This window comes from Bombus terrestris, chromosome 5, assembly GCF_910591885.1.
Source record: "Bombus terrestris chromosome 5, iyBomTerr1.2, whole genome shotgun sequence".
Classification (NCBI taxonomy): domain Eukaryota; kingdom Metazoa; phylum Arthropoda; class Insecta; order Hymenoptera; family Apidae; genus Bombus; species Bombus terrestris.
The window spans coordinates 9,037,540-9,061,142 of record NC_063273.1 but is presented as its reverse complement, the minus strand read 5'-3'; the positions used below and the strand labels follow the sequence as shown (position 1 = coordinate 9,061,142).

Sequence of the window (23,603 nt, the reverse complement as noted above, 5' to 3'; positions counted from 1 at the left end):
GATTGATAAAATTGATTTAAATACTTTTCATAAAATTATACAGAATTATTGTTAAATAAACTTACAGGATCATATAAATTTGTATGAATTCACAGAATATGTTTTTATATATTTACATAGATCTAGTAGTTTGATACGTATAATCTTAGAACATACTATATTTATTTGTTTTCCTGGTTAAACTTTTCTGATATGTTTAAAATATTTGCAATAATAAATGAAAATGGCATAATATTCAAGTTTTGTATAATTAAATCTGATTTTATGTAAGAGTTTATTGTAATATTAATATACAATGATGTATCTTATGTATGTATATGTAACAAATTAGAAACTTGTTAATTGGAAAGATATGTATAATTCTTAAAATAATACTTAAAAAAGAAAGATTTACAAGCACAAATGGATTGCATTTCATAAGAAAATAATTTAAATTTTTGAAAAATTTTTCACTTATGTCATAATTACTGCCCATAAGTATATGCCAATAAGATTTATCAATTCATAAAAATTCCTATTTACAATAATGAAATGCAATTTCATATAGAACAATCATTTATCACTTTGTTCCAATAATAGATTCTACGCTAAAAGAGATCGTCGATTTCTTTTCCAAACAAGGTCCACTTTTAGCAGCAGAAATATTCTTTTGATCGTTCACAGAGGAAGTAAAATTGTTAAAACTTTTCTTCATCTTACGAGGTTCCGCGACCTGTTCAAACCACGGGATCGTGGAATACATACTTGGGAAGGGTTGTATTTTTTTCGAACCTTCGGATTCTTGTTTGTATTCTTGATTTTGTGACAAACCATTCAATAATGGAGCATCTGCGGTAACTGTAATAAAAATATGCTATGAATGTACAAAAATACCGAACAAAAAATTCTAATATCATAACAAATAGTTAATCGACGTTAATAAAGTATTATTTACGATTCTCCAGAGTTTCACATATGTTAAAAACAGCTGTCGCCATACGTGCGATACTTTTTACGATTACCTATTAATTCTCCTCTTCTTGTAGTTCAAATAATATCAAAGAATACATGCAAAATCAAGGAAGACCATAAAATAGGAAAAGAATAATAATTCAAACGCGAAAAAATTGAAATTAAAGATACGTTTTCTTTCTATTGATTTACTATATAAATTTACTATATAAATATTAACTATAAATACTAACATGCTGCAGGTAAGCCGTGAATCGTTTTCAATCCATAGAATCCTTGGGTTACGCTAATGCTGGTTTGCGTAAAATGTAATTGATGACGTTGAATATTCTTCCCTCTTCGACAGACTGGCGTTTGATCTGTTTTCAGTAGATACGGCGAAGCAGACGTATCAATCGGGGTGTGACAAACGCTCGAAACGTTTTCACCGAAGAAATTTCCTTGAGCCTGTTGTTGTCTTCTGAGTGCAACTTGAGCGGCCATCACCCGTTGCCTCTCGACCACCAGCAAACAGCAAGGACAACGACAGTCCTTCCACGCACACGATCTTTTGTGACCCTTCAGTCCGGAAATTACACCGTGGTTCCTACATCTAGCGCACTTTGGACTCCTCAAACGTTGCTCGATTCCGGAATTCACTTGAGTCGAATTACCGCTTTCGGTCTTCATTTTAAATCGTTGTGATACTCCGTACAGAGAGTATATCTTCTTCAAGATTTCCACGAATAATTACTATTTCTTGTTTCTATCGCATAAAATTTATTCGTGGAATATTATAAGAATTATTGTTGGGATTATACGCTGTGCAGTATATGTTGATACAGCATTTCATATTTACAAAGAGATTCAAGAAGTTTCTAATAATCACTACGTTTATGGATTATCGATTCTTCAGCACGACCGGTTTGTTAATAAATGTGACGAAGTTAAATATTAGCTAGTGAGAAAATTCGTATATATTTCATGGAAGAAATCACGTGAATTTAAACTCGTTCGCCGATATATCTCGCGAAACACCCGTCAATTTCCCTTGTTTCCAGCTTCCTTTAAGATTCTACCCGATGAAACAGTCAGTGTACACTGTTGAATGAGTTATATACATAGTGGAATCTTTTTCCCTCTGTCGAAGGAGGTGTCTCCGCATCTCCTCCTACCAATTCAAAATGTATTTTTAGAGAAGGAACATGTTGGGATTGGCTCGAAACGCGATGTAACTCCGCCACTTTTGTGGACCAGGAGCCAATCGAGGCCAGCTTGGATCTCGTTCTTCTTATTACTGTCAACTTGTATCACCTCGAGAAAAAGGCAAAGATCTTCGTTAAACCCGTACAACTTCTTTGATTACGGCCACCGTGACGGAATCCTACGGATCTTCCGTAAGCAAATAGGCACAGAAAGCGGTTTTATACAAAACGGCTAAGATTTATCGAGCATGACTCCTTGCGGGCAACAGAAATGCGCGTGCTTATTTACCCTTACCGACAAAAACAATTTGAATGAGACGCATCGATTTATCATCGTCCAGATTAAAATAAATGATTCCTGTATTCGTTCTTCTTTACACTTCAAGTATACTATTTTCAAGAATTTAAGAATCAAAATACTACGATTAACAAGTATCGTATTTTATAATTTGTATATCAATTTGTAGAAAAGAAGAAATAGCATATAAAGTTCTGTTTAGTTTCCCTTTGAAACCTAAACCTGGCGCTTCCTCTCCATCCGTCAGAGTATATAGATTTTTATCCAAGACAAGGGAAGAACATAACATTCAGGTTTCTCCAGCACTTAACTGCTGCCGGAGTCGAAAGAACACTCATACGTTAAGAAAACATACTCGAAACTAATATTAACTGTGCGTTGGCAACATCCGAGAGGATCGTATTAACGAGCTCTTAAAGCAAGATCACAGAAAGAATGCCATGTGGCCGCAGCTGGCGGTGTGTACCGTTGTTAGCCGAACGTGATTCTCTCTCTTCTATTTTTGCAGTACGGAATAGGACGAAAAGGGGCAGGAAGATTGCACTATCCTTCGCTTCCCGATACTCGAACGATATTATATTTTTAGTTGTAACCGAAAGCGATCTCGTCTTCTTGGACATTCGATGACGTCTCCACGGCTGAACTTTAGTAGCCATTTTCTACGTATAAACTGTAACTCTCAAAAGATTCGTATTCGACTAGTCACTTAAGTGAAGTACTAAGATATAAAATTCGAATGTCGATGAAGAAAAGATCGTTCTCTTAAAAGAACGATAGTGCTTGTCGAGGGAATCTTTTTTTCTTCGTAGACGATGAAAGGAGCGAACGATCAGACAAGTTTAAATTTACATCGACGCCGGTAGGCACCCGTGAAACGTACCGAGGAATTTTCCCTAATGAGCGTGGAACGAAGGGGTGTCACTTTAGACGTTTCTCCGTTTTTCCTATCGGACATGGACAGCTTTGCTCGAGGGTGTTGTCAGTACGGCAAATATGTTGACAGGTCATTCAACATCTTCCCATCGTTTGCCCGTGGTGGACTCTCGTTGAAGATGTGTGACTGAAGAGATGTTGCACCTCGGAATATCCATAGCTAAGATTGGCCCTCCTCGAGACTGTCCTTGCGAGAACAACGTGCTCAACGAACCAAGAATTTTAACAAGAATTATTAATAACGAGATAAGATGAGAGCGTAAAATGGGGGGAAAAAGAGAGAAAAGAAACGAAAACGTTTTCTCCTAATTCACTTTAAGATTAAAAGTAACTTTAAAGCTATTTTAGAATCGTATTAAAAAAGAAGAGGGAATGGCAAAATTGAAAATCGAGTATCAAAAGTAGGCAATGTTCTTGGCTTTTTGACAACTTTTCGACATTTGCAAGTCGACACACTTTGCATTTGTTCGCGTCCTGGGGGCTGTACGCGAAACACGGTAACCCGAAATCCTGGTATACAAAAATTAATAAATCCATCAATTTAACAATTGCAAAAGTCCCTTACGGTTGAAATCCTCGCGCGTGCCTCTCAAATGCGCGCTCGTAGGAAGTGGAACAAAACGTGTGGGCCTCGAAGTTACAAACATGTTATGTAATTCAAAATTCAAAGGATAAATTAAACAAACAAAATATCGCGACCATAAGCAATTAACCTTCCCGAATAGTTCTAAATATATGGTAAAATTTACGTAGCAGCGACATTGCGATATTTGTAATGCGATCGTTCACGAAAAAAGTATAAAACTTCTCGATTTTAAGTATCGTTTCATTCCTGTAAGGTAAGATATGTTGCAAAGAGTAAAATGTGTTTTAAAGATATTCTAAGAAGAGTGACTCTGAAATGCAAATAACAATTCAAAAATATAATTCTTGAAAAGCTGTATCATACAACGATAGAATATTTTTAGTTTATTGCCGATACTATATTTTTCTGACATAGTTATAACGCTGGTGAACAACCAGTGATCAAGCTCAATAGCGATGCCCCACTGTACCGATAATTTTGTTTGGTACTTAAGCAAGTTTATCGTGGGTTTCACGGGAATGCTCTTCTTTTACGTGGTTTTCCTGAAAGAAAGGTAACTTTTAGCTACGGGAGCGAACCGAGAAAGCAAACACAACCATCGTAAAAATACGTGTGTTACAGGGAATACAGTTGCCTATGCAAACCAAGAGCAAGAGAACTCTTACGGCGTAAAGGGGAAAAGTGAGTCACGTTGGTCATACGTGCGAGATTTCTTCCATGATTTTTTCCTGTTTTCTTTTCTTTTTCGTCAATTAATAAATAAATGTTCTTATTATGTATATATATGTTTACATACTGATATATGAAACTGATTATAATATCCGAAAGGATATCGCGCATCGTATGACCAGCAATATCATGTGCATAGCATAATCATAAGTTCTAATACTTAGTACTAATTCCTGCCCTTTAGACGTTCAGACAGATGCGACTGCAGAGAAGGGTAAGCATGAAATCATCGATAATATTCATTGAAAGATGATATTAAAAATTCGATAAAAATGTTATTGTCTTCTATACAGAGCTCAGATCAAAACCTATGCTTGCGGCTGTAAAAAACGTTTGGACATGTAAGGACGTTCTGCCGCAACAGTGATAAGACGTTCGATTTTTTTTCGTATTATTTTAAAAAATGACATATGACTTTTAGGGTATGAGAAGATTCGGGAATGTTTCCTGGAGAACGACCCAGCTATCGTATCGAAGACCGCATTTGTATTAGGAAAAGGTCTTCCTAAAAATGACAATGGTAATTTCGACTTCCCCAGCAAATCGCTGTAAGTCTTACCATCGTGAATGATTTTCACGATTCAACAATTCAGTGATCTCGTGGTTACTTCGATTGCAGACGTATCATCGGTAAATTGCATGTGCTGTGTAACGTTGCTCAATCAGAAAACTAAGGTAAGCGGAAATGTATTGTTCGAGTGGAATGCGATCGTATTAACGACAAGAATTTTTTACGCGAATTAGTTCACAGAGTCAACCACGAGCGTACGAAGAAAACGATTAAGTAGACACTGTATTTATCGCCATTGCAGCGGTCTCGTATGCGCCCGGAAGTTAGTGAAAAGAAGAAAGAACAGGCAACATTGCGTTCACCTACGCGTTTCTCAACAGGCTATTTCTGATTATTGGAAAATGTGCGATAAATCGGTGCATGGTGAAAATAATATTAACGAGACTAAAATATATCAAGAAAATACAGGCGGGAAGGAAAAAACCATGAAAATAACTCACGAATATAAAGAAGAAATATCGAAGAAGCATGATAAATATGCGGCGGAAGAAATTGGAAAGGATATAGTATTAAAATCAGAATGTAAATCTCTGTATGTTTACCCTAATAAGCCTTGCAGTGATTGCAGTATCTCCCCATTATCTCTACAAATAGCTAAAACTACACACGAAGAGAGCGAAATTAGAAAATCGAGTAGTTTCAAACACATTTGTGATAGTAATACGAAAAAGTTTTTAATGTACATGCAGGAAGATACCTCTAGTGCTTTGGAAAGGAAGAGCAGCTCGTGTAGAACTAGTAAAATTGATACATCGCACGAACGTTCAAAGAAAACTTCAAGTGAAAAATGTTCGCCAAGTGGCACAAGTTTCGGCGAAACCACTAATACAGATGACTATATGAATTCAATTTTGTATTACGATATACAAAAAAATTGTGCGTCTACTGCTAAGAAAAAATCATCAAAAAATTGTTTGAAGATTGAAAAAGACATTGAATTAAAATTGACTGCTGAAGCAGAAATAAAAAATACAGTGAAAATTAGTTCACATCAAGAGTCGGACGTTGATAGAATCAAAAGTAACTTTTCGGACAACACGCGGGCGTACTCTTTGAAACAAAAGCAAAAATATAATTCAAAACATCCTATAAATAAATCGACTACAAAATTGCAAAAGAAACTTCCATGTCGTAACATTGAAATTATTTCAGGCATGCAACAGAAAGATACTTACCCTGTTTCTTGGTATAAAAATACAGTGTATCAGAGAAAGCTGCCAAAATGTCCTTGTCAGAGTTGTTATTGCGATGCAAAGTTAGTTACGTCATTTTTTAACTTTGATCAATACACTGTAATATAATACTAAATTTTATCTCCGTTACCAAAATCCATTTTCTCTTTTCAGAGCACGTAATTATAATGATTCCCAATGGAGTAGCAGTAAAAAACAATCCTTCTCACATTTGCAGCCCTATTCTTCGTTTCAATCACGATACAATACGTTATCTATGAATTTGCAACCGCAAAGGAATAATTCTCCATATGAATGTCCAAGGATGAAGAAAAAAATTGATTCAAGGGCCGATTATAAATTTTCACCGTCTCATGAAACTCGTTCGTCGAAATTCAAACCACAATCGATGCAATATAAAGAGAAACCGACTTTGGTTATCTTCAAAAACAGAAGATCCAATAGATCGAGGAATTCGACGAATTCGTTATATAGTTCTTCGACCACTTCTACCAGTACTATTAAGAGACCTGTTCATGACAATTTAGTTACGTCTCAGCATTCAACCTATAAATCATCACGTTATACGATGCCTTCGAGTAATCAATATAAGCATAATAAGAACAGAACAAAAATAGATACTACTTCTCCGTTGTCTTCATCATCAAGCTTATTATCGTCCAAACAATTTCATTCTTGGACAGCATTACCACGAAACGCTGTTTATCATAAACAAGAACCGATTTCTTCCTCTTCGTGCACAGACATTCACAGATGGAGAAGAAGATACCCGGAAACGAAGAAAAGGACGAGTTCGTATCTTTCATCCACTACCTGTTCTTGTTCGTTCTCATCGTTATCGACATTTAGAGATTATTGTTTAGAGGAATCGGAGAAGGAAGCAAGGCAAATTAAAAAGTCGCGGAGAAAACCAAGATTTAGTGCACAGAAGAAGAAATTAATATACAGGGATGAACGTCACGTTAGATGGAATATTAAGAATATGTATTAGGACTAGAAAAGTAAAAGGAAGAAAATGAACAGTTACATGAAAAGCATAGAAAGAAAAGAATTATTGATGTAAGAAGTATATTTTCATCATAGGTACACGTGAAGAAATCACAATCGTAATTTATGCCTCGATATTATTTAAATAGAAAATCCACGCAACAACGTTGGTAAAGTAACATTTGTGACGTGCTCTATTCTTTTAGTAGAACCATCGATAAAGACATAATTCAAGCGTGAACTCGGTTAAATCGTAAATTTATCGTGTGACGATGAAACGTAAGCAACAACAGTAACGAGTACACGTAATTGGCAGGTACCGAGTTAGCACTGAAACTCCGTGAATAAATTGGACGTGGTGCAAAGGAGTGACGCGTCCCGTTGGACGTTTGGAAAATCTGAAACTCGATTAATATGCGTCGTGTCCGTAGGTGAAGAGTCTATAAGTAGATCTTCTACGGACACGAACGTCAGTCATATTCATATATTATGTTCTGACCTGGTAGACGAAACCTTCCTTTACGCTAACGAGATATCTGCAATGGTTAACACTATACATACATCAGGCAATGCCACGATATACATCTTTGCCAAATATCTCAACTACAATTTCGTTGTTGTGAAAAAAAGGTCAAAGGATTCTTTCGCTTTATTATGTGTAATCGTAGACTTTTGAGTGAAGAGATCTTCCTTTTTCTTCTTATTCGTAGATAATGTATGTTTGTCTCTTCTATTTGATAAAAATGTATCTTTATAACATTATTGTGATGTATCGTTTTTCATAACTTTTATGAAAGTTAAATAAAATATGCTTACTACTATCATCATAGTTTATAAAATATGAATTGAAGTTCTTTTTCAAATTAGTGATACGAGCTGAGTGATTGTTTAGGTTGAAAAGAATTTCAGAATGACTCTTAACGTCGTATCGATGTCTGTGCATACAAAGTCTTTTTTCCAAAGTTCTCTCGTCTTAATCTACTCGAGAATCTCTCTGAATGGCAGGCTTTGTAAAGGAAACGTCGCAGCTGCGTCCCTTTCGCCTCGTATTTTGCACGCATTCCGATGAAATAAAACGAGAACAGCAAGGGTGCCGACTTCAACCGAGAAGAAATATTTCGAAACGGGATGTTAAATGAGCGAACTGTCCAACTGTCACTCTACCTAGTACCCAGTTTCTTTAGCACTTAGCGAAAATATGAGCCAAAATGAATCTATATATTTTCGGTGTTCATGTTACAAATATACGCGTAACGCTTGTACGTTAGATATTCTTTGTTAAAAAGACTCTATTCTAAAATTATATTTTCACTCTTATTCGTCGCTTTAATTTCGATGAAAAGAATAGAATTATATAATGCAATGTATAAATTAATTTTTGAATGAATTGATTTTATTTACATAGATATATATATATTTAAAAATCATTTAATCTATCAATATTTATTGGACCAGGTATACAGAATAAGGAATAATTGTATTTTGTTTAAAGCACTCTCCGATCCATTCGCTTTTAATAATTGTTAACGATGCCTGGGATTTATTCTCAATTAAATTTTGCAGTTCAGTACCGGTGGAATTATTATTGATAAAAATATTTGTCACAGAATCGTCAATAGTTTCTCTAATAGTACCACCCATAAAACGAAATTCAAATTTTGATAAATCTGATGGGTCATAAAAATATCCCACGATACCACGAAATAGAGAATAAGGTGACACTTCACTATCAAATAATTCTTGATCTATTTTTTTCATTTCTGTATAATCAAATTTAACATTTTGCTCCTAAAATAATTTTATATAAAATTTGAATTACCTATAGAAATTTGATTTAGTAAAATAAGTAAATGAACGTCATACCGTATCTTCGACTTTTTTGAACGAACGTAATAAACTCTCTTCGTCAGCATCTATAGTATAGTGATCATAATAATCATCATAATATTGTGCTAATCGTTGTTTCGTTGATTCACGACTACATATCAAATCCCATGGTAAAAAGTCTTGTAATGACGACCAATTTTCTTTTTTGGTAACCCGTCTAAACCAATCCAATGTTACCACATCATACTTTTTACTTTGTATGATGCAACTTGCTCTTACCTAAAGAATTTTATTCGATATGTCGACTATTCGAACAATATTAATTGTTAAATTAAGATCCAAAGCTGATAGTAAATAGCACATTTACCGTTTTAACGTTACCAACAATAGTACAGTAATTTTCTTTTAAAGGGTTTTGTACAACATTTGCTCTGTGTTGCACAAGAATTTCTTCAATCTGTTCTTTAGGTAACTCATCGACGCCATTTATCACGCAAATTTCTTTATCATCAAAAAGTCGGGTAAGATAAACCGGTGGATTGTCATAAATGTTTGGTTTCATTGATTTCTCTTCATATTTTATTAAACGTTGTTTCTTTGTCTTACTTTCTTCTTGTACTTTACTTTCATGTGCTTCTTCTATATCTTCATAAGATATTTCTCGTTTTGTTAATTTCTGAATTGGTTGCGTATCCTTAAAAATAACAAAAATATTTGTTATTTATATTGTAATGATATAACATATAATAAATCATTCAATTATGTACCTTAATTAATAATTTCAAGTTATCAGTTGTACAAACGTCATACCACGGTTTATCCTCTCTAACACTTGTAACTCTAGGAAATCGTAAACTGTATCCGGTTGGATAATTATTACTACATATCATTTCCGATGCTTTTATGGTCAAAATGATGGAATCCTCAGGACGAATCCACACATTTGGCTCAACCTACCATATTAAAATGATACTAAAATATAACGAATATTTACTTCCGTCAACTCACCTTGGGAGGTATAACATTTTCAGGTCGTTCTGTTTGCCACTTATCTTTAAACATTTTTCCGAGTTCTTTCAATGTATTCATAGAAAGACCACTGCTGACTGATACTACAGATAAAAATTTTGTAGGATTTTCACCAGGAGTTTTTGTAGAAGAAGCTACGCCCATTAAAAAGCTATTTACTAAACCCATAAATTTTTTATTGTAATAACCACCGAGAATAATTAAATCTATATCGTGTACCAAATCTCCAGAATACTAAAAGATTATTATTTATAGTAACAAAAAAAATTATAACAATATAAGCAAATATTATACAGAATATTACCTCAGCTTTTATTTTATAACAATCAGTACCATTTCGTACATTTGGTTTATATTTACTATCACATTTTTTTACTACAATTCCTTCTTCTTTATTCCTAATACTTTCATTGAATATTTCACATAATTTCTCGCTTAAAAGCAGAAATTCTATAAATTTACATGTAAAAATTTCTTTTTTCTTAAGCTGTCGATCATAACCAATTACCTTTTAGAAACTCTAGTAGATTTACATAATAAAAGGCAACCTTCTTCCTCTTTAAATACATCTTTTAAAATTTCAAGTCTTTTTTCATAAGGTTCGTTATTAAGTAAAATATCATTATGCATAATGATATCAAATGCAACAAAACATTGTTGATAAGGACTATCTTTTGAGAGTTTCTTAACATCATAGTTCATTCCCTTTGAGCCTAACAATTTCCTTTCTTTATGCCAACCCATTAATTCACCATCTAAAATGACTGATTTTACTTGAGGATTTAATAATCGACCAAATACACCGCTCATAAAACCTGAAATGTATAATTTTGATACCATCATAGAGATCATATCATCTTTACAAAAATATCTATTTAGTTTAATTTATATATAATATATTCTAATCGAATTGCAACACATATGTACCTGCAGAAGTAGTTTCCCCAAAACCAGGCTTATTTGTAATATCATATCCTTGTCTTGTAAAATACTTATATTTGCCATCTTTCATATGTATTTGAGATCGCTCGCCATCATATTTGCATTGCACAAAGTATTCTTTTCCTCCATTAAAAAGTTTCTTTACATTCTCAATTTGACATTCTTCTAATAACATAGGCTTAAAATGAGAAAAAACTTGAATATCATGATGATATCTCAATTGAGGATCATATAATGTGTCACAAATTTGTCGCAAATTAGATGATACATTAAACAATGAATTTGCATCTGGATGAAAAACTAAAAAAAACATATCACTGTTAAATAATATTGTTCTAAATATATTTTTTTATATATTTTTAAAGTAATATACAAAAAATAAACCTTGCAATATCTTTTTCGTTCCAATACCAAGATTCAAACTTTTTAGAATAATTCGTGTTATCCATTTAAATTCTAATGCGTTTGATTTCCTTAATAAATCTTTGAACGTTTCATTTCTTTTTAACGATAAATTATCGAGAATAAAATTGATTTGTTCTATTGTGATATGAGGACCTTCATATTGAAAACGATTTTTCAAAACCGAATAAGCTCTATCCGCAAAATCGCGACGTATAATATTTTTTGCAGTTGGAGTTCTAAAACATTTTAGTTCCTTTTAAGATTTATGATTATAGCACACTATTAATACTAGGAAAAGATAAATATTAATAATCTTACTTGTACTGTTTAAGTTTAATTGCATCCTTACTGTTTTTCCCGAAACAAAATATACGAATATAAAGATTGGCAAGAGACTTTTCTTTTAAATTATATGCCTCACGTTCTCGTTCAAGATCTGGTAAGATTAATCTTAATATAGGAAAGAGTGAAACATCCTGTAAAAGAATTTTATTGAAATATTATGATTTTAATACATATAATCATTAATAACTTTAATTTAAAAATTCAAAATTTTACCATATCTGGATACTCAGTTTTTAATTCACGACCCATATTACGACATTTCTCAAAGAACTGCTCCAAAATATCAGCTTTCCTAGATATTTGTGATTTCTTAGTATCAAAGATTTTCTCGAATATATCGCACAATTCCACAAATTCAATTTTACTAGCTAATGTTCCATTCATTTTACTCCTGTATAAAAAAGAATAGAACTCATTAATTATTTGAAAGGTAAAATCAATGTAATTTAAGAGATGAGATAGTTTATTTATAAAAATCATTTAATTTCTATAAAAAAGATTTACATCTTTATTTACAACATAATATAAGTTTATAAATCATATACAGTAATAATAATATATTGTAAATAACTTTCTTAAATTAAATCGTAATATAATTTTCAAGATACATTCTTGCTAATAAATAGTTTTCAGACTGTAAATAAATAAGATGTAGATTAAAGGCAGCTTCTTTTCTTAAATCTAAAAGATATGAATTCTTTTTAACTAAATCTCCAGGGTCCTTATCAAGTACTAATTTATAAAATTGTACAGCTGCTGGTAATAAACCAATTTGATGAAATGCACGACCCATATTGTAGTATGTTTCTTGTTCACCATCTTCAGTGCGGAGTTGAGAATATTTCTTCAAGAAAGCAATAGCTGGAATAGAAAATAACAAATATTCAAATGTTTTTTTTTTATGAATATATTTCCTAAAACAAGATATTAAATAAGTTACAATCTCTAATTTATTTTTCAGCTGTAATTACCTTGACTTACAAGTTGATTCTTTTTAGCAGAAAATTTCTGACATGCCATTTGTAATAAAGTTACACCAATAAGTAATGCCAATAAGGCACTGGGTACTACTTTGAAAAGAGAAATATAATCATTAAGAGCATATTTATATGTTCCCGAAATAAGACAGTTGTTTGCATGCATTATATGCAAGTATGAAAACACATCTTCTCTTCCAAGGAGCCGCATGATAAATCTATTGTGTCTACAATCTTCTGCTTTTTGCACAATAATATTTAATAAATTCCAAGAATTTGGTTCCTGACAAACGCGTATTAATTGTCGTACAATATTATATCCATGATAAGAATCATTGTTATAAATACAAGAAAGTAAGCACAAAAACATGATATGAGAATTCCTTTTCTCAAATCTTTTAGATGTTAAAGCACTAGAACAGATTCTTTGTAGTAATCCATACTTTTTTAATGTACAAGCCAGTTTACACATTTGCAAAAGTAAGAGAAATTCTTTCTTCTCACTTAATTCCGTATTATTTAGAAATGATGGTGCATTTTCTTCTTCAAGTTTTTCGCCACGGGATAGTCGATGAAGTTGCAACGTTTCCAAACGTTGTCGTACTACATATGCTCTAGTTAATGTATTTAATTCAGCTTTGTTTCTTATGTTTGCGCAATGTCTAGAGAAAAGTAGCATACCAGATTGAAAATATTCATCATACTTTTTTACTTTAAAAAGGAGTAATGTCCTTTGATATATTACTTGTGGATCTAAAGTATCTGACTCTGGATCTTGATTAAGAACTTCTATTGCTTTGTTATATTGACCTTTTAATTTATACAGCTTAGCTAATGCTGTTCTTGCACCTAAATGTTGAGATGATAATTGTCTAACAACTTCATATGATTTTATTGCTTTTTTTAAGTCTTTGCAACCAACCCAACATTCCGCATGTCGTAACCATACTGCAGCTAAACTATAATTATTACTATTTACTAATGGTTCTAATAGCATTAAAGCGTGTTTAAATTCTTTTTTACCCATCAAAGCTTCAGCTATATCTAAAAAGAGATCACCAGAAATTTCTGGATTTTCATTTAAATAAAAGTTGGGTAAAAAATTCTCAGCTAATTTCATCTGATTCAATTCAATAAGTATTACAAGAAATTTTGCCTTCAAGTCAACGACAACATTATCTGGCACTCCACAAGATTCTATTTCACATATATTGCTATCTTCTAATTCTTCTTTTTTCTCATTTCCAAATCCTTTTATTATTAAATCAGAGTCTTGAGTACCATCAATGGATTTATATTTTACCCAAATGCTGGTGTATGTGGTTAAAATATTTAAACTTCTTTTAAACTTTTTTAATGCTATTAGTATTTCAGTCATGATATTAACTTCTTCTAGAGTAATGAAACTAGGACATTTTGAAAAAATATTTTCCATTGCTTCTAGTGCTTGTTCATTATTGTTCTCTTCCATGTATCGTTTAGCTAACATTTTAGCATACTTAATTATGTTTTGACCATCTTCAGGTTCTAATTGATGAACTAACTTCAAAAATCCTTTTAAATAAGCTCTTTTATCTCCATTACGATCTAAAAGTTGAGCTCTTGTTTCATATAAAGTTACATCTTTTGGGTTTGCCTGAATTGCTTTATTATAACATGTTATAGCTTGTTTTATGTCTCCGCCTTCAAGAGACATATTAGCCAACCTCACCCATTGATCTGCATCTTTTGGACTAAGATGCGCTGCTATCAAAGCAAACTGTAATGACTTTTCTGGCTGATCTGTTTCATATATCATTGCTAATGTGTGAAATGGTTCTGGAGCACTTGGTACTTGTCTATTGAAACATTAAAGAATTTATATTGCTTTATTTATTATTATTTAGGAATGACACATTATCATTTGAAAAAATACACCTGCCTAATTATTTCCATACATATCTGAGCAGCTAATTCTGTATCTCCTCTAGCATATCTTAAATTTGCTTCGCCCATAAGACCTTGCAGAACAGGTGGGAGTGTCCTTTTTTTTCGTTTATGACGTATTTGTCCTCCACTTTGTGGTTTTGACGTTTTAGACTGAATTGTTTTATTTGTTTCTACTTCTTCATTCTCAAAATCATTTCTAAAAACAAGAAAGTTTGTTTACTAGGAATTTTATAAGAATACACAGATCCATATTAGGCTGCTACCTAGAAAAATCCAATTCTGCAGTTTCTAAATCTACATCTTGATCCATTCTAGAAGAATATTCAGAGAATGTCAACTCTCCATTTAAAAACTGCTTTGTTAATTGATCCTCTTCATCTGCAGTTATTAATAAATCATGACCTTCTTCTTCTGTGGTAATATCCATAGCAGAAGTACTTTGTCTCGAATAAACATCTGATATAACATTTTGTGGCACATCTTCTATTTCTAAAGCTTGTGCTTCAATAAATTCTGTCATATCAACATTCATGTTATTTAAGGCATTTTCATCTAATTCTTCTATAATCACAGGAGCTATTGCACTTTTTTCATCGAACGCCATATTTTTATCCTTGAGCTTTTGATCTGTATCTATATGCACTAAATGTTATTATCAAATTATTCACTTTTCAGTCATACCACAGAACACTAAAATAAATATAAGACTAAACTCATGTATCTTTAAGTTTAAAGATTTACACATTAAATAGAGATAATACAATTATCACACATAATATGTGATATATGATATGAATAATAAAAAATATATTATTTCTTAATAAATATTATTGCTATACAATAAAAATACATTAAAAATTTTTATTGCATGGTACTGATTTTATATACGTATTAAGAGATTATAAATATACGAATATTTACATTTACAATGCATGTTAGTCGCGTGAAACATAAATGTCATACAATACGCATATTACATCTATACCATATCATTAAAACACTTTTTATACAATATTATCAATAATTTATACACATTAACATTCGTGTACTTATATTGTAAATTAAATATTTATGAGAAATAAATGTATATAAAAGGTTAAGTTACCACATAAATTGTTTACCTCTTATTAAAGTTCTAGTAGAGTGATTAATATTAGATTCTTGGCACAGATATAACTTTATAAATATACATTTGTCTTAAACATACAATTATTATATTTTTATTTCTGCGTCTACAAGATAACAACTTATACTTTTGATATTGACATCATCACTTTACGATGTGAAGTTCTGTAAACAATACGATAGTAAACTACATTATGATTTGTTTGTCCGTTGTTTATTGGCACAATTTATATATAATAGAGTATACGAGTTGTAATATAGAGAAGTAAGGGACGTAAAAACATTAAACGAAAATGTATGTTGTAAATACTTTGATATTTCATTTGAAGTGGATTTTTATTTTAAGAATGTTGAGGTTATGACATCAAAACAAGGTTTTTAACAATAAAAAAACATCTGTATATGTCATTTTTAGATTTCTTAAACATTAAATAAGAAATTATTATATTATCTTATTATTGCTCGAAACGTTGAAAAAAAGCATGGGCAGAGAAAATACAATTTAATAAATTATGTCTCTCTACTACATGTAAGTTTTACAAAGTACAATATGCATGAATTGTAATCTTAATCACATTTATATAAACAGAATTAATTACAAGTTATTTTAATTTTTTTTATTTTAACGTTCAAATATAAATAGAAATGTAGTAGTTTATTATTAAAATTTAAAAAGAAGGTTTCTTTTGTTGTGTTTTACAATGTCATTTTAAAATAATTTATTCTAAATTATATTATATTATATCATAAGTGAATGATTCTATATTTTGAATATTTATTTCCTTATTTAACAATTATATGTAATATATGATATTAATTTTCTTATGTATTTTTCAGCTGATATTAATAGTATGAAGCCACATACATGTTGGCTATATGTCTCTTTATTATTACTACTTAATATTGTGATTCGATCATCCCATAATCAAGTAAATTGTTTATTAGAAAAAAACAATTCTGTAAATTCTGAACTTAATAATGTATCTAAATTACCATACCATGGCAATAGCCCTGAACAAGTAAAAGTCCATTTTACTAGCAGAATTGTTGAAAATGAATACATTGTTGCATTTAAAGGCTATTATAAACCACATACACGTGAAAATTACATAAAAGCTGCATTGAATTCATCTGGTATTCATAAGTGGAAAATTTTATTTCGTGACAACTTGGCTAACAATTATCCAAGTGATTTTGATGTTGTTCTCTTAGAAGAAACAGATAAACATAATGGTCTTAATGCTTTGACTGATCATCCTCTTATTAGAAGAGTAACTCCTCAAAGACTTGTACAAAGAAGTTTAAAGTTTGTCAACGCATCAGAGGATGCAGATTTTCTAGAATATAAAAATTTCAAAAGAAAAATTAACAATTATGTGAGTTTTTATATTAGACATTTTAATTTTAATTTGTATAATCAAGATAATAATCAATAATAATTTTATTTATCGTGACTTATATTGAATTTTAGAACAATCAGTTTTGGCAATCAACCAATCGTCACACATCACGTAGATTATTAAGAGCTATACCAAGACAAATTACAAGTATACTTCAAGCTGATGCTTTATGGAGTATGGGTGTTACTGGAAATGGAGTCAAGGTGGGTAATTTCGTTTGGGATATAGGTCTTAAGAAATTAAATAAATTGAAATAATATTTATTATATACATAATAATTATTATTAGGTAGCAATATTTGATACTGGACTAGCAGCTAGTCACCCACATTTTAAAAAAATTAAAGAACGTTCAAATTGGACAAATGAAAAAACACTAGAAGATGGTTTAGGTCATGGAACATTTGTAGCTGGAGTTATTGCATCATCTTGTATAGATTGTCTTGGTTTTGCACCTGATGCTGAACTTCACATATTTCGTGTCTTTACTAATACTCAGGTATGTTTATCATTATATTCAGTATATCTACTTTTCACTTAACTTAAAACATCAGAACATCCTTGCTTTTCACAGGTATCATACACATCGTGGTTTTTAGATGCATTCAATTATGCTATTCTTACAAAAGTTACTGTACTGAATCTTAGTATTGGAGGACCAGATTTTATGGACCATCCATTCGTTGATAAAGTATGGGAATTAACAGCAAATGGTGTAATTATGGTTTCTGCTATTGGTAATGATGGACCTTTATATGGGTAAGGAATTTTCTCTATATTTATTTCTCTTAATTTTATATTACACTAATAAATGGAATCTTATTTAATATAGCACCTTAAATAATCCTGCGGATCAGATGGATGTCATTGGAGTTGGTGGAATCAACTGGGAGGATCAAATAGCAAGATTTTCGTCACGTGGTATGACTACATGGGAGTTACCATCAGGATATGGGAGAGTAAAACCTGATTTAGTTACATATGGATCAGGAGTACGAGGTTCTGCATTACAAGCAGGTTGTAGAACCTTATCTGGAACTTCTGTTGCTAGTCCTGTTGTAGCTGGAGCTGTAGCACTTTTAGCCAGTGGGTTTGTACAAGCAGATGGATCTGTTAAACAAAGAGTAATTATATATCAAATCCTTATCTTCTTGTACATTTATCTCTTCTATAAATAAATATAGATAAATGTTTAATAACAAAATTATTATTTTAATTATTTTAGATTACTCCAGCAAGTATGAAACAAGCATTACTTACTTCTGCACGTCGTTTATCGGGAGTTGGAATGTTTGAACAAGGTGCTGGAAAGCTAGATCTTTTACGAGCATTTCATTTTCTACGTTCGTATACACCTATCGCTACACTAAGCCCGAGGTAATTACTTTCTTATATTATACAGTTCATTATTTTAATATTAATTATGATCTATAAAATGGTGTATAATATGATACATAAACTATAATGCACATTATTAGTTATATAGACTTAACTGAATGTCAGTATATGTGGCCATACTGTACACAAGCTGTATATCATACTGGTATGCCTACAATTGTAAATATAACTATAATAAATGGCTTGGGAGTATCTGGCCATGTAACAGAGCTTGTATGGCATCCGTATACCGGCAATGGTAATGGTGAGCGAATCGATGTATCAGTAACTCATAGTGATGTTCTTTGGCCATGGTCTGGATGGTTAGCAGTTGCTATAACAGTTCCACCATCAGCTCGTGGTTGGCAAGGCATAGCACAAGGTTGAAATTACTTCTATTTCTAATATATTAAATAATACTCTATAATATTATTATGTTAGAATTTAATTCTATAAATAGGTCATATATCAGTTACAATTGAGTCACCGCCGAGTGATGGAGAAGAAAAAGTAAGACAATCTAAAATAGAATTACCCTTAAAAGCAAAAGTTATTCCTACACCTCCCCATCAGTAAGTATAAGAAAGAAGTTTTGGTTATAGTATAGAATTTTGCTATACAACTAAAATTGAATAACATTTCCTTAATAGTAAACGTATCCTATGGGATCAATTTCACAATCTGCGTTATCCTCCCGGATACTTCCCGCGAGATGATTTGCGTGTGAAAAATGACCCACTTGATTGGAATGGTGACCATATTCATACTAACTTTAAAGATATGTATCAGCATTTACGTAATGCTGGTTATTATTTAGAGGTACTTGGTGCTCCATTCACTTGTTTTAATGCCAAAAATTATGGTACCTTACTCATTGTCGATAGTGAAGAAGAGTTTTTTCCTGAAGAGGTAATATTATATGTGTTATATAATGTTCAATAACATTTTCTGGTAATGTTTAATTAATTTAAAATTTACAAAAAACTATGTTTCAGGTAGCTAAATTAAGGAAAGATGTAGAAGAAGAAGGTCTTTCTGTAGTCATATTTGCAGATTGGTATAATGTCACTGTTATGAGGAAAGTGAAATTTTATGATGAAAATACTCGGCAATGGTGGATACCAGATACAGGAGGTGCAAATGTGCCAGCCTTGAATGATTTACTATATCCTAACTGGGGAATTGCATTTGGTGACCAAGTACGCAATGGTCAATTTACTCTTGGTCAACATCCACCTGTTACTTTTGCTTCTGGTACTACAATCACTCGGTATGTGATATAATAAATATTATAGCTAACTGTTTAAATTATTATATATATATTGACTTTAATAATGAGATAAAATATGTTTTTTACATTTATCAAGATTTCCAAAGGACGGAGTTATTCTTTATGCAGAATTACAGGACCAAGGGCAGGAACTTTTGCTTGAATCAGAATCAAGGTCTACAATCCCAGTGCCAATTCTCGGACTTTTTCAAACCAACGGTTATGTAAATATGAAAGAACTGTATAATGACAATTACAGTAACAACGAGATAGTGGGGAAAGAAAATGTGGAAAAAAATAATATGAAAGACCAAGCAAAAATTGTATCAGGTAGAATTGTAGTATATGGGGATTCAAATTGTATCGATGACAGCCATTTACAAAAACGTACGTTTCTTTCATGAAATCTTTAACTTAGTAATTATATTATTTTTTATTCTTCAATTAAAACTAAATGTTATTTTTTAGCTTGTTTTTGGATGCTTGATGCTATACTGGAATATACAACAACGGGACACATCGCAACTGTTTTTACAGACGAAAGTCAAACTAAGGCAAAAGTTCTTGAGAAATCTAGTATTTTAGACAGTAATGAATTACCGCAACGTATGGAAGGAAGTTATTTGAAACGTCATAGTAAAGTATTACTGCCTGAAAATACTAATGCTGGTCATATTAGACCACTTCCATCTTGTCCTACTATTACTCCTGCTATTCCAAAACCTTTAAACGAATCTGTCCCTTTGTAAGTTATTATAAATGTTATTAAATTTCATTCGATAAATAAGTACATTACAGTATGACTTTAATTTTATTTCAGAAATCTTTATAAGCCTCAAAAACTATTGTCTGTTGGGGACACAATAGTTGCTGTAAATCCAGTTTTACAAGATTCAAGTCCATTATGGCTTAGAAGACGTGTTGGAGGTGCAAATATTCCTACATTACATCACGCAGATCGAAATAATATTGATGAATTAAAACAAAATGATCAAGATAATGATATAATACTTACAAGTAAGTGGAGTTACATGGGAGGAATAATAATTGTAGCAAGTATTTTTTTTTACTTATTAAATCGATGGAATTGCTTAATAACAAAAAGGCATTCTCGAAGAAAACGAACAGTCGGTAGATTACGCAGAGTTATTCAAACAATTTCTCTACGCAGAGTGCCTCAAATGTGACTGTGTATTTGACATACCTTCAACTAATGCAAGATAATGTTCAATTATCTGTGGTAAACGCTTAAAAATATAACAAACTATATTATGTGCCTTTAAATATATAGTACTCAACATAAATCTAAAAGTTACATAAATTATTTTGATAAATTTTATGTGTTGTTGATTAATTTTGTATAGCGCAAGTTTCTGTTGATATACAGGTATAGAATGAAAGATTACCCTATTATTTCGTTTATTAAGCATATAAGTGAAAAATAAAAATAAGGAAAATACAAACACTTTACATATAAAAATATACATACATTAAAATATATTAGTAAAATGCATGAAATAAAGTAAATATAAATTTGCACGATAAATTATAAAAACATCATTTTAGATTCAATATTGACAATATTTTATATGTTTATATTTTTTCAAATACTTTAATATTTTAATTAATAGAACACTCGTTTACTTTAGATTAACAAATATATATATATATATATATACAAAATGTATTATCAACTTATTAGTAATTTGTGGTTATAATAATTATTAGATTTTGTATAATGACATCATCATCCATTTTTGTTACAAACAAGTAATAATATAATATTATTAGCTTACAAATGTTGCTACTTTGTAATATAGGCTACAAAAATTCCATAAATAAAACTGTTTTTATATATAAAGCTATTTAATTAATGACACAGAAATGATTTTAATGTTTACAATGTGTTTGCAATGAATTTTAAGTATTTTTTATATAAACATAATATTAATTACTTTTAGAACATTCACATTAAAATTATATTTTAATTATAAAATGGATTATATGTGACCCAATGTGCCCTATCTTGTTCTGCTGCAGATTTATGAGTCGTAAAAATACTTTTGAATACTTCTGATGCTTTGGGATCTTTAGCAACACTGTAATTATCTTTAACTTTTTTATATGCTGGATCTTCAGCTTCAGTCCTATTACTATTGACCTTCACAGTACCATTTTTATCCTCTTTCCTCATTTTTTTCTTTGGTACTTCCTCTTGTCTAACATCTTGCGTTTGATTATCTTCATTATGTTTCTGTTTTTTAGATTTTTTCTGAGCTGTTTTTCGTTGGGTCATATTTTCTTCCATTAATTTAAGATCATCACCTTCTGCATTTATAATAACAATATCTGTTTCATTAAAAGGCTGTTGACATTGATGACATATCTGAAATACATTATAACATAAAAATCTCAATATGTTTCTTTTAACTTTTATACTTATAATAAAACTGCCTACCTTACTTCTGACTTCCTTAAGGGCTCTTTCACTCATTACGCAGCCACATGACCATAAAAAGCAGAATTTATACTTTCCATTCATTTCTAGCCCAATAAGTGGACAAATATATGGACTCTTTCTTTCATCAATATAACAATCTCCCTTTTTTGCTTTGTTACCCTCAAATGCTGGATTAGATGTTAAATTTAAATTCTTTACATCTTTCAAAGTTTTAATATGTTGTGCTGATTCTGGAAGAGTATTTCGATCAAGGAGGCCTTCTAATACAGACTCTTTACTATAAAGACGACCTAAAGCACAACCAACAACTGGTGACTGTAATGGTAATTGTTTAATTGTACAGTGTCTCCATTTAAATGCTAACTCTGCTTCCTTATCTTTCTGCAATTGATTATAAATAATTATATATAATTTTATTTCAGTTAAATACACAGTATGATAAGGAATTAATTTTTGTAAACTAAAATTGATGATGTTTTATATATTTCATTCTTTTTTAAATGGATGATATATAATAAACCTTATTACATAGATAGTATTACGTAGAAAATTACCTGCTCTGGTTTCTTTTTAACTCTTACGAGTTCATCTCTGCGAGGAATAGTTCCACCATCGCAACCCATGATAAATCGTAGGCTAAATCAAAAATACGATTACGATCTTTAATCCTAAGCAGATCTGTGTCAAATGCTGTTATGGACTATACGGCAACCAACAATTTTCTCTTTGTCACAATGTCAAAAGCACGGTGTAAGGTGTAACCAGAGAGAAAATTACCTCTCTAGTGCAATATAAGTTATTACTAAAAAGTACTAATATATAACACTGGATACGGTATATAGTTTACGGTATCTCAACCAGAGATAAGTACTAATGAATAGGTGTAAAGTAGGAAATGAGACCTCTCGCTGTGCATATGCACATTTCTCACATCCAACCAAAAACATAGGAGTGTGCGTATAGTTCCGCCGTTTAACCGCTAGAGGCAGTAATTCGTGAAGTGTAATTTGATTTGATTGAATTTCTCCCATGCTCATTGGCAATCTTTCTACTCATCTCTGGTTCCAAATCAGCCGATGATTCTT

General features: G+C 31.3%; 5 protein-coding genes across 9 annotated transcripts; 2 read left to right on the top strand and 3 right to left on the bottom strand.

Moving 5' to 3' along the window:
• Positions 1–234: 234 nt before the first annotated feature.
• LOC100651156 lies at positions 235–6,620 on the bottom strand. 3 transcript variants are annotated; one of them, XM_048405856.1, is made up of 3 exons: positions 6,428–6,620; positions 1,185–1,696; positions 235–837 (listed from the first exon to the last, which is right to left on the bottom strand). In XM_048405856.1, the coding sequence occupies exons 2-3, from the start codon at positions 1,618–1,620 to the stop codon at positions 560–562; spliced, it is 714 nt and encodes a 237-aa protein (XP_048261813.1). In that variant the 5' UTR covers positions 1,621–1,696; positions 6,428–6,620; the 3' UTR covers positions 235–559. The 3 variants fall into 3 exon arrangements, with proteins under 3 accessions (XP_048261813.1, XP_020718614.1, XP_003395398.1); XM_020862955.2 differs by lacking the exon at positions 6,428–6,620 and adding an exon at positions 3,314–3,868; XM_003395350.4 differs by lacking the exon at positions 6,428–6,620 and having other exon boundaries at positions 1,185–3,286.
• Positions 5,072–7,436, top strand: LOC100644883. Its single transcript, XM_048406017.1, has 3 exons — positions 5,072–5,356; positions 5,426–6,507; positions 6,599–7,436. The coding sequence occupies exons 1-3, from the start codon at positions 5,249–5,251 to the stop codon at positions 7,434–7,436; spliced, it is 2,028 nt and encodes a 675-aa protein (XP_048261974.1). The 5' UTR covers positions 5,072–5,248.
• A 1,367-nt stretch (positions 7,437–8,803) lies between these two features.
• LOC100644250 (DNA ligase 4) lies at positions 8,804–16,146 on the bottom strand. 3 transcript variants are annotated; one of them, XM_003395375.3, is made up of 12 exons: positions 16,008–16,140; positions 12,194–12,371; positions 11,954–12,111; positions 11,615–11,871; positions 11,216–11,530; positions 10,797–11,103; positions 10,593–10,722; positions 10,268–10,522; positions 10,027–10,212; positions 9,627–9,953; positions 9,296–9,538; positions 8,804–9,220 (listed from the first exon to the last, which is right to left on the bottom strand). In XM_003395375.3, exons 2-12 carry the CDS (start codon positions 12,362–12,364, stop codon positions 8,876–8,878), a joined length of 2,694 nt encoding a protein of 897 aa, XP_003395423.1. In that variant the 5' UTR covers positions 12,365–12,371; positions 16,008–16,140; the 3' UTR covers positions 8,804–8,875. The 3 variants fall into 3 exon arrangements, with proteins under 3 accessions (XP_003395423.1, XP_012163851.1, XP_012163852.1); XM_012308461.2 differs by lacking the exons at positions 8,804–9,220; positions 9,296–9,538; positions 9,627–9,953; ... (6 more) ...; positions 11,954–12,111; positions 12,194–12,371 and adding exons at positions 12,510–12,841; positions 12,952–14,795; positions 14,879–15,082; positions 15,150–15,528 and having other exon boundaries at positions 16,008–16,146; XM_012308462.2 differs by lacking the exons at positions 8,804–9,220; positions 9,296–9,538; positions 9,627–9,953; ... (6 more) ...; positions 11,954–12,111; positions 12,194–12,371 and adding exons at positions 12,510–12,841; positions 12,952–14,795; positions 14,879–15,082; positions 15,150–15,576 and having other exon boundaries at positions 16,008–16,144.
• Positions 16,147–16,325: 179 nt separating this feature from the next.
• On the top strand, positions 16,326–21,527 carry LOC100643281 (membrane-bound transcription factor site-1 protease). Its single transcript, XM_003395368.4, has 14 exons — positions 16,326–16,540; positions 16,849–17,387; positions 17,483–17,614; positions 17,700–17,909; positions 17,985–18,169; positions 18,243–18,534; positions 18,636–18,787; positions 18,889–19,169; positions 19,248–19,359; positions 19,438–19,696; positions 19,783–20,057; positions 20,155–20,444; positions 20,526–20,802; positions 20,878–21,527. Exons 2-14 carry the CDS (start codon positions 16,863–16,865, stop codon positions 21,242–21,244), a joined length of 3,357 nt encoding a protein of 1,118 aa, XP_003395416.4. The 5' UTR covers positions 16,326–16,540; positions 16,849–16,862; the 3' UTR covers positions 21,245–21,527.
• Positions 21,528–21,904: 377 nt separating this feature from the next.
• LOC100644601 (replication termination factor 2) lies at positions 21,905–23,376 on the bottom strand. The gene is made up of 3 exons (XM_003395378.4): positions 23,073–23,376; positions 22,516–22,899; positions 21,905–22,443 (listed from the first exon to the last, which is right to left on the bottom strand). Exons 1-3 carry the CDS (start codon positions 23,139–23,141, stop codon positions 22,042–22,044), a joined length of 855 nt encoding a protein of 284 aa, XP_003395426.1. The 5' UTR covers positions 23,142–23,376; the 3' UTR covers positions 21,905–22,041.
• Positions 23,377–23,603: the final 227 nt, after the last annotated feature.